Source organism: Halictus rubicundus, chromosome 6 (assembly GCF_050948215.1).
Source record: "Halictus rubicundus isolate RS-2024b chromosome 6, iyHalRubi1_principal, whole genome shotgun sequence".
Lineage (NCBI taxonomy): Eukaryota > Metazoa > Arthropoda > Insecta > Hymenoptera > Halictidae > Halictus > Halictus rubicundus.
In genome coordinates, this window is record NC_135154.1 from 7,527,335 (window position 1) to 7,538,934 (window position 11,600).

The 11,600-nt window shown below is 37.7% G+C and overlaps 1 protein-coding gene across 3 annotated transcripts in view; it reads left to right on the forward strand.

Annotated features, from left to right (window-relative positions):
- Positions 1-3,089: 3,089 nt before the first annotated feature.
- LOC143355157 (putative inorganic phosphate cotransporter) overlaps positions 3,090-11,600 on the forward strand; it is a 53,407-nt gene continuing 44,896 nt past the window's right edge. For all 3 annotated transcript variants that reach the window (XR_013082456.1, XR_013082455.1, XM_076789727.1), the window contains exons 1-6: positions 3,090-3,479; positions 7,851-7,984; positions 8,770-9,070; positions 9,654-9,892; positions 10,076-10,225; positions 10,510-10,887. Coding sequence is in view for 1 of the 3 variants with exons in the window: in XM_076789727.1 (XP_076645842.1) it covers positions 3,398-3,479; positions 7,851-7,984; positions 8,770-9,070; positions 9,654-9,892; positions 10,076-10,225; positions 10,510-10,887 (1,284 nt within the window). In the remaining 2 variants the exon portion in view is untranslated. The remainder of the gene's footprint in view (positions 3,480-7,850; positions 7,985-8,769; positions 9,071-9,653; positions 9,893-10,075; positions 10,226-10,509; positions 10,888-11,600) is intronic.

Sequence of the window (11,600 nt, forward strand, 5' to 3'; positions counted from 1 at the left end):
TAATAACAAGTCAGACCGTCAAAATTATCTGAAATTTTTCGAAAATTGAGCTTTGTATTAGCAGAATGTGATATTCAAAGATATGGCACGAAATTCAGTGGTGTAACTCAACGACAAGTCGGACGTTCGGGAAGAATTGATGGTTCATTGCTTTATTTATTAACGCCCAGTAATTGTCGTGGGCAATTGCGCGTAGCAACAATTAAAAGGACACAGCATTCTCTTGTTTGCTCTATTATTCATGGTATCCCCGAACGTGAGACAGAAAAATGCGGTGATCGGTCTGCTTCTACACCTCGTCTGCGCTTGCGCTCACATTTTCGACTCGACATGCGGAGGTGTTCAACTTATCGTTGTTTGGTATTTAATTTATCGTTCTTCAGCGTAGATGGCGTAGCAAATCGACTGGTTTTTAGCGATGTCGGTATTTCAGATCGTGCGACACGAGACTCCATATGGTGGGCTCACAATCACAGCGGTGTAAGTTACATACACATAGTATTTCGAGAAAAATCATGTTTTGCGTTTGTTGTTATAAAAAACTCCATATACGCATCGCGGTTGCAAAAACACATCTAAAGATTCAGAAAACGATGAAACATGTCTTTATGTGAAAATTAAAGCACGTCATGTACATATATGCTTTTTATATACTTTTGTATATATACTCCGCCTCTGTCTGTGACCTTGAATGACTTTGAGTAATTACAGTCACTGAATTCCTAATGAAAGGGACCGTCATCGTAGGTGTTTAAAAGGGAACGGTCTCGTTTAAAAAAAAAAAAAAAAAAAATGGAGGCGATCGTGAGGTCTCGAAAAAAAAATAAGATAGAAACAAATATTTTTATGGCCGGGCGCATACGTTAGGCGACTCACCCTGTATGTTTCGAAACATTTTGATTAGTAATTAATAAACCAATATTCTTAAGAAGTGAAATTTTTTGTTAGTTTTTTATTAAAAAATGTATACAGTATTTATCGAAATTAGATTTATTTATTCAATTCTTCCGCTTCGTCGTCAAGAGGACCATGATCGCGTACATCTTCGGCGATTTTAATTGAGTCAAGTAAAAGGGGGTGATGAACAAGTGGGATATACCTCAATAGATCTGTGGTCGTAAGTAATTAGGCGCCACTGCATATATTATACTTGTCCATGAACTTCGTGTATTGTCATAGCGTACGAAGGTCTGTTTAGGATCGATCCGTTACGGAATGTGGTACAGGTAAAATTGCGTAAGAAGTGACATCGACGATACTGTCACAGAATATTAATAGCGTCCATTTGCAATCGTATTATCTTGTAGTAGTTGTTTTCGTAGCAATTTGATGTTCTTAATTTGTATGAAAATGGGACTTGCTGGAAAGTTTTGCTTCCTCTGTCGTACTCTTGATCGAGCGTACTTTATCCTTGTTATCGCATAGTAACTCTGTGGTAATGTTTCCTGATATGCACAATGCACATTCACAGAGAAACTGTTTAAACTATAACTACGGAGCGCTAAGCACGACTGGTACGTATACATATATTCCTTTAAATAATAACAAAATTGAATTTCTCCAGATTTCGTACGATTTTTATGCTAATACTGTGATTCACATAATTGTTTTACACACATTTTACGGAAGCTTCAACCCTTAACTCTATGGTGGATATAATCATGAGAAAAATTTTTTAACATTCTTACAGACTTCAATTTGTAACATTTTCGACCAAAAAGAAAAATGGATTCCATTTCCCAGCTGGTGAATCATGAAAAAATTTCTTAGATAAAAATGGACGACGCTGACACTTATTTTGTAAGCGTTAACGCTATTGTGAGTTCGGAGGGAGTGAAATAACACGTGTACAAATTACAAACAATAGATTACAAGAACCGAGATATGGATTCCCGTTATTCGACTGTTTTTGTTACTCGATATCTATCGAAAAACAAAGTGCCAAGCTAAAGATTCGTTGTAAAAATCATTAAATGCACGATAACGGAAATATTTAGTCAATTCAATATTAATTTATAATATTTGTATTGTAAACCGAAGCGTAGCAATTTCGATTAACCAACGGTGCTGCGTAATGCCGCATTTATAACGAATTCTATAATGCAATTACCGCAAATGGTATGCTCATAGGAAATACAAATTAAAGAAATATTATTCATCGATACTTCGTAAAATTTAATTCATTCTTTATTTATAAAATTTCGTGGGTGCAAGGGTTTGTCCAGTTTTAGAAACGGGATTTCAAAATTAATTTTACTGGGCAAATTTGTATAATTCGAAAATCACGTTTGAAACTTGAATACCCGGCTTTAGATACTAACGTTAATATCCAAATGTTAATTAATCATTTGATGAAAGACATTAATATTAAAACTTGAGATCACCTCGGGCTACAAGATGAAGTAATCGTTCCGTGAATATTGTATGTGTCGTAAGAACACGGAATAAATATTTATGATTCACATTTACTGTAGATATTATTTTGCTATTCATTTTGCTATATTTTTGCAGTTTCACAAACATGAACATTTTCAAAATCCGTATAAACATCTTTTTGCTGTTCCAATTATAAAATTCCAATTTTTTTATTTTTTTATTTTTTTATAAAATAAAAATAGAAAACCGTTGTTTTGGAAATACTGGCACTCGAAATTGGGTTATCTCGAATCTCGGTTTTCACATTAACAGATATATGTGTGTGTACATTATCGACGAGATGATAAATTTACACAAATCACTAGCAGCGGCATTTACATTAAGAGATTAGCGTGACGTCATAATTTTTGCCAAGTATCGGTATCTGTGCGATGAGATTGTTTTCTGTTGTGCACGATTTATCGTCCCACAAATCATTCTGATTTATATCGAACGTTTGACCATTGCAATTACAAAATTGCCTTTTAATCTATGAGCAGCGGCTTCTATTTCTGCAAGGTGTATTCTCAGTCGTAGTTTTTTCTTGTTAACAATTGCTACGGTCCCGATACTCTCGGAATTGTATTTAAATTTTATTAACCGATCAGACCGTTATATAACTACCGCAGCGTAGTCGTCGTTTACTTATCGTCGTGCGTTTCCCCGATTGCAACGGGCATATTCTTCAACATTATCGTTGCGGTTTCGAACAAATTATATTAGTCGTTTTAATTACATAACGAAGAAAATGTGATAACCACGCGGCGGTGTCTCTGTGTCTGTGCACGTTGTACACTTATTATACGTACACGCTCGCCGAGCACACAAGTTCGACAAGAAGAGTGGGAGACTCCCTTTTCGGTGATGGACTATAAAACCACGATCAACTGATTGATGGATCGTAGTGTCTTTTTCGCGAGTTAGCTCAGAACTCGACCCTACCGAAGAATATCGTGCGGCGCGAGCCGATTCTGTTATCAACATGACGCACTCGCACAGCATGAAGAGGGTATCCGTTATATCCATCTCGGAAAAAATGAAGATACCGGCCACAAAACCAGAAGGTATTCAGCAGCAGTCTTGTTTCTCGAATTTTTCGATTCGATCAGCAAATCTACTCGGTAGACAGCACAACAGAGACGGCGGGTTCCGCAATACTTCCCGAAAGTCCATCGGAAAACAATAATACCGGCGCGGTTGCTGGTTCACGATCGTTATCGCGGCCACAAATTGTTCTACTTTCTCGCGAATCGTCTGAGAATCATTCGTCGCTTTTCGGGAAACTGTCATTTGCCCAGGAATCATAGTCTGCGCGAGCGCACACACTTTACGGATGTATCGATAATCCGATCGAGATCATGTGCAAAATCACTCCGATCTTGATTGAGTGACACTAATCACAGATAAGGGGCTATTTGTCACAACTTCTGCAAAGATTAGCCTTGTTTGTTCTAATTCGAAATCGTTGTTCTCACGTGCTGGGGATTTCCCGCTTGCGAAACCATCTTTTTTCGCCGCGATACAAGCTGGAATTTTTTAATGTTGCTCCGTAGAGTGTCTGGTTGTTTCGGCAGACATTTTTCCATCTAAGATATTCGCATAAGCAAACGTGAAATTTTAAGCGTCTTTAGGGAACTGTTTCTGCTGCATCCTCTTCCAGAAGTGTCACCCGATTCTGTGTTACCCAATTATAAAAACGGGGTGATTCTATATAAAACGAAAAATAATTCGAGAATGTGGAATAAAATGTTTTCGTACGAGACTTTGTTTCCGAGGAAATCGAGTTGCAACAGCAAATTGGTGAATTTTCACGTCGATTCGGAAAATAAACAAAGCGCACTCATGATAACTAGACGAGACTATCTTTGTGCATTTATTGCACGTGTGAGTGCGTGTGCATCAACAAGATTCAACACTTTGGTCGCCATGTCACCTACATCCGAATTATTAGTCCAGAATTGAAAATGAATTTTCACGTTGCTGGATTTACCAAATTTGCTAACGACATGCTAAACGCAAGAAGTTTGAAACAGTCATGAATATCATTACAAAACTGAACGTCTCAGTTTTTGGTTTGTTGAACAATCCGCGATTGTTCGCTACAAGGAATCCTGCGATTTCGCATACAGGTCCGCAGTCTAATAATAACCAGTGAAACGGCCGTTAATTAACTATTTAAAGTACGTTCGAACTTGGAGTTGTCGAACCGCAAGGACTATTCGAAGCACGGCGTACGATCGCAAGCAACGCGGCACAAGATAATGAATTTTCGTGCAACGCGTGTAGCATACGTACGTGACGTATCGCTTTGAATTCCAAAACGTGACGTCAACGATTCCTCAATGTCAGATTTCTCGCGATGTCCTAGAGACGTGAAATGAACGATCTGCTCGTCCGCATTCCGTGCATTGCTTGGCCATGGAATGCAACACAAACACATGTCGCGGTTGTTTCTCTGCGCGAGTGCATGCGCGCCGATAAGTGTAACTGGCAGAATCGCTCTTTCTGTTTGCGCATCCTCCGAGACCGATTCGACGACGCGGGTCAACACTCAAGTCCCGATAAACTAAATGAACTTTCTTCTCCCGCCTATTTTAAATTAAATTTAGATTGCACCGCTACGCACGGTACAGAGGTCATGATTCATCACGATGTTTATCAAAACAATAGCAGTAATTAGATCTTGTCGACCTTTACGCGAAATAAAAATTTTCTTCGCCAATTGCAACAAACAGAAAATTCCTTGTCTCTTTAATAATTTTAATCGATTGAAAATAGGTCCTCCCGCTATTTTTAATTTCATCAACTCAATCTTGTCATAAGCGAATGAAATATTCATAATAGTATACAGTGAGGAGGAACATCGAACAAATGAAATCGTTTTTACAGAACATTGTTATTCGATCAAAAAAGCATCAGATTACCATGAATCTTAAAATTTTGCAACAGAAAGTAGAACTTCTAAGTTCATGTTTAGTCGCTCTCTTGCAATAACATTTTGCCCACAAATCGCATATCTACACTTGCAAAATTGTTCGGAAGCTATCCCCGAGTATATTCCGAGAATCACAGCACTGTATACAGTTTACGACTAGATGTATATTTAGCGGATGAACAGTATAAAGCGGAAAACATAATTTACAAAATAATTAATACATTAATACTCCCGTGATATAGACAAATCGAAACGCTTCGTCTTAAAGAATTACAGTTAAATTAGGTTTCGTATCTGCCAATACATGAACATAATAATGTATTTTCAGCACGAGAAACTCGGTTAAAAAATAAATGCAATAACTCTCCAACGATGGTGCCTGGGTCTATTTTGCCCGAAAGTGTCAACACCATCATTTAATTACTCGCTTTCTGGTGGTTAGGTTGAAGGAATAGCTTGCATTAGAAACGACGGAAAAACTGATGAGTGGAGGCGAAGGACTTTTAAAAATATATTGAAAATATGGATAAATGACTTTGTGAATGGTGTTGAGTATCGTCAATTGTACAGTTGTAAGAGAGATCCGCCCGACCGAGGACTCAAAATGACATGAACAATGTCGTGGTAGTATTGTTAATTTCATTCTGCTTTCACACCTTCGATTGTGTTTCCTTTCTTCGTGAATCCATTTTCCACCGTTGTCTCTGTCACGGATTTATCTTTACTTTCCGTTACGGGATCGTTCCACTTCTGAATTTTGCATGTGCCAAACAGAACGAACACAGGATTTCCAAGGAAGTAGATGATCGCTGACAAGAAGAATATATTCCTCCATTGCTACACGTTTGACTGAAACATAATGAAACATTGATAGTAATATTGAAAAGAAGAGTCTGATCAATGTGATAAATCTGTCTGAAACTTATCGCCAATATCTTATCGGCTATCGTTTATTAAATCAAACATATTATTTGATCGAATTGATACTTGGTCATTTATCGGCTGACCACTGAAATAGGCCATGCGGTTCGCCGATGTTATATGAGCATAATAACATACTGATGAATTTTCCCAGTTAATCAAGTGCAAATGGATTTACTACGATCATTGTAAATTCACGCATTTGTATTGTATATAGTAAACGAACAGGTAACTGTCTTTAGACGCTTGAATGATATTGTTCTTGTGTTGGGCAAAATTAAATAAATTTCTATTGATACCTTGATTCAAATAGAATTTTATTTGTAATTAGGAGTTCAAATAATTTAGGAAATATATTATGCGTTATTTCAACAAGCCTAAATATGTTATTTAAATAATGAAATCAATTGTTGGTTACAAATAATTTTCTGCGTGCTCTATTTGTTATTTATTCAACCAATTTGCTTCCTCCTTAAACTTTGATCTGTTTGCTGGGAAATAAAAGAAGAAATTTAATCATCTTTTTATCAGATAAAATAATAGAGAAAAGACAATACGAAAAAAATGTTTATTTTACTCTTCCATTACATCTAATCAGAGAATCAAGTTTTTTTACAAATCAGACATGATAAATAATTTATTCCTGGCATAGTTTAAATGACATTACTTCAAAACAAAATTATGAATTGAGTATTAGTTAATGTAATTCTATGAATTCTCTTGAAATATATGAAACATATATGAATCATTGTTAAGATAATGGAAACATGATATCTAGCCTCTACCCACGGCATCCGCAAATCGAAGGACCACCTTGTCGCGTGGAGTAATTAGATTTTCGGCCGTAAATTTAATTTTATAAATAAAAACTGGCACATTTTGGATGGTTTCTCCACTTCACTCATCGTCTCAACGTGTTTCCATACTAATAACGATAATATAAATATTAGCAATGCTAATATACAGGGAGATCGGTAACTGGTATCAAAATCGGAAAGGGGCTGGTTTTATATAAAACAAATAAGACGAAAATGTTGAATAAAATTTGTTCGGCTTTGAGAGTCCGTCAAGTTCGCGTTAGCATTTGTAAGTAGAACAGGTAGGTCATGAACAGACCGCGTCAGACGGTTTCTATTCAATAGCACTCATGCTCGCCGAGTTTTCAAACACTATTTCTCCGAAAACAAAGCCTTACATGAAAAAATGTTTATTCTTAATTTTCTTACGTAGAATCATATTAATAGAATATTATTTTCTTATGTAAAGTCACCCCCTTCTCGTTTGTACCACCAGTTACCGATCACCCTGTATAACAATATTAAATTAAAACGTAATATTACTTAATTATACCTTAATTTGCACACACTGGTGTTATTAGCTCTTCTCGTAGGTGGTGTCTTCAAGGATTTATCAAGATAAACTTTGATTTTTCAAGTAGAAAAAATTATTAATTTGTACACCCTGATTAATGATTAATTTGTAATGACAAATTTAGATACCAAGACTTCCCCTTCTTAGTTTTGATTCGACGAGATCCGGTGAAATTATAGTTATTTACCATGCCCTTCATGATTTGCAGCCTGGTTCGGATGTAGACATGTGCAAATTTCTTTGATGGCCTTGGGTTTTATGTGCTGTTACGCTGTTCGAGTTACTACATCCGTGACACTGGAAGCAATGACGAATGCTGCCTCTGCAAATCCTGATTTTGAAGTATGAATCTCCTTTTATTTTAATTTTTTTTTAATCTTAATATTCCGCGGTTGGGGGTTGTTCTACAGTAAATCTATAGGTTCCCCCACGAGTCCCAAAAATGTTTCCGACAAAAGTTTCAAGGTTTTAAAAGTCCTATTGAACGATCGTATGTCCCTGAACGGACATGTAAAGATCACGCCAAGGTCAACGTGATTCTTCGAAATGAAACACCCCTTTTTTACTATGCAGCATTGCAGACCTTTCCAAAACACTGGTTTATGATCCTCTTTTGACGAGAACTTTGCAAGTAGTGGTCGCTTAGTGGAATTGAACGCTTCGTCATGTGCGCGCGCATGTATTGAATATACAATAAATAAGGATAGATATTTACAAAAAAAGAAACAACACTATTCAATATCGATGATTCCTTAAATCGGCACTTTAACAAAACGGTAAAAATAGGCTGAAACTCGTGAAAAACTGTGATTTCCACCATTTTTAATCATTTATAACTCATAAACCAATTAATCAATTCCGATGAAATTTTCAGCATGTACCTAACATATCCGCAAAACACATCTTTAAAACTTTTACTATTTTTTCTCGTAATTCGGGCTGAACGCAATTTTTCAAAAATTCTCACCACATGTCATCCATCTCAGCTTGGCAGAAGAACTGAAGTCGATCTATCTGTCCATTTACAAAAAAGTTGTTCCGATTAAGATTGCGAGCCACTAATTATATGAGATTGTGCATCGGGACACCACAGTAGCCTTCTAATATCGTTTGTTTTTGTCTTGCAGCAATTCGAATGGGACAATTCGACGAAGGACATAATCCTGAGCTCGTTCTTCTGGGGCTACGTGTGCACGCAAATTATTGGAAGTATAATCGCCCACCATTGGGGGGCTCAAAAGCTGTTTTCGATCGCGCTGCTGATTTGCGGCTTAGTTACTCTCCTCGTGCCCGCGGCAGCAAAGTATAGCGGTTGGGAAGCAGTATGCGTTTCAAGAGTAATCGCAGGATTTTGCCAAGGCACTGTGCTACCTTCTCTTCACACACTTCTTTCGAAGTGGGTACCTATGGAAGAGCGAGGTCGAATGTGTAAGCATTAAACATATTTCACATGTCTTCGTGACGCAATGATTTCTCCGTATATGTCGCCGAGGCCTCGATGATAAACGTCGCGGAATTATCCCCACTACCGCGGTGTATAGAAGCTTGAGAGACCTCGGACGCCGAGGAGTGTAAACATAACACGGCTCGGACATGTCTCCTGTACGATACAGGACGCTGGCAAGACCCCTGTTATTGACATATATCGAGAATTCACTGTACCGTTTCAGCGCTGACGTGATATGTAAATGACATTGATATGTCATACATCAATAACTTGTGTCAATATTATGTGTCAATATTGTGTGTATTATGTGTCATGTGTGTCTTATGTGTTATATGTCAATATTTTCAATGACTTTCTTCTTTGCGTGTCAACGGCGGTTCCGCGTGTTCAAGTCACAATAAGTCGATTGTAATAAAACTTTTGCGAGAGGTAGTTCTTAGAAAAATATTCGACACATGTCTCTTTTTTAATCTGTCATCGGCCACATTGAAGGGGTGAAGATCATTTCGTTGAAAGGTTACTCGTTTCGTCATCAACGCATAAACGCGGTTACGTTTGTTTCAGCGACGTTTGTGTACGCTGGTGGTTGGATTGGAAACGTCATCAGTTTGCTCAGTTCCGGTCTACTGTCAGTTTCCCATGCAGGCTGGCCTAGCTGCTTCTACGTTTGGGGTGGCATAACTATCCTAACAGGTATACTGTTCTACTTCATTGGCAAAGAATCGCCAGCTGAGCATCCAGCCATACCTCAGGACGAGAAAGAGTACATTGAGACCAGTCTCGGAGTGACTGAAACTGAAGAGGTACGCAAAGTCGATACTATTTCAAACTGCTGTGCCATTACTAGCCTGTTGACTTTTTTTTTTATGCAAAATAAAACTTATCCAATCCAATTGTTCGGAACAGAAGTTAGTTGAATATGCTTTTTCTCTTTCAACAATTTCAACATGTCGAGAATACTAACATTCAATTCGTCTAATGTTTAGAAATTACCTACTCCATGGCGAGCAATGCTTACCAGCATTCCTATGTGGGCGCTGTTGATCACACAGTCTGCACAGAATTGGGGCTTCTGGATGCTTTTGACAAAAATCCCGTCATACATGGCATCCGTCTTACAGTTCGACATCAAATCGGTAACTAGAAGAACGTAGAAAATTCTACTTGTCAATAAATTATAGAACAAGCGGGTCAGAAACACTCTTGGTTAAATTAAACTGGCGATGAAATCGAACTCGGATCGTTCAGAAATCTCTAACTATAGGGCAGAATATTTTTATCGAGATTCAAGGTCAAGGGGAAGTCGAAGTAAACCTCAGAATAAAAAGACAGTACACATAAAGATCTAAATTTATTTCAATTAATAATTGAACTTTCAATTAATAATTAATCACTGACGTGCCAATTACATTGTCTTTAGAACGGTATGCTGACCGCGCTGCCTTATCTTACGGCATGGATTCTCAGTTTTCCGACCAGCTACGTCTCGGACCTTCTTATCAAAAAGAATATCGTCACGGTCGGAGCTTCGAGGAAGATTTGCAATTCGATCGGTCAATGGATTCCAGCAATAGCTTTAATCGGCCTTGGATACGTCGACCAGGATCACCCCAAAGTCGCAGTGGCGATTCTAGTAGTCGCTGTTGCCAGTAACGTTTCCGTATACTGTGGGCACAACGTGAATCACATGGATCTCAGCCCAAACTTCGCCGGCACTCTAATGGGCATTACAAACACAGTTGCAAACGTTTGCAGCATTTTGGCACCGTTGGTTGCGAGCATCGTTGTCACGGAACCGGTGAGTACACAGCTACCGGAACGCCTCGATATATGCGCAAACTTCCGGACCGAAATGTCACTTTCATCATGTAGTGGAAGGTAGCCTAATTTGGACCAATTTTATATGTTTCAGTATATAGAGATACATAAGAAGTGTCAATAAAAATTAGGTAGTAGAAAAGAATCTCACTAAGTGTACCTTCAAAATAATACCATCTACTAAATTTTAAAAAACATTTATAACCGTGAAAAATGAATTAAAAGAAATCGCGTCATCGGTCCAAATAGGGAAACCGGTTTCCTAAATTGAACCGCTAGTTTCCTACATTGGACCATTAGCTTTCTTAACGACAATTGGAACAAATGTTTAATGTTTAATGTTTGATATTGTACAGAAACCTAAATCTAACATAACCTCTTAAAATTGTAACTGCAAATTATGGATGAATAAGTAAGCTTTGTGATGATATAATAGGACTTGCAATTACTTACGTTTAGATAAATTAACGGCTTTCACTCTTACGTCGAAATAACTAATTTTCTACTTAGTTGAACAAATAACTCTTCTCTCAATGTAACCACGAGGCGTTTGTTCACAAACACGATTGCATTAACCTCGTCTATATCTACGTATAACAAGATGCCTATCCAAAATCGCACAGACTTCAGCAATCTTTGGATATCATAGTGGACCAAATTACTATACCTAGAACCATTGCCGCTCCGATACAG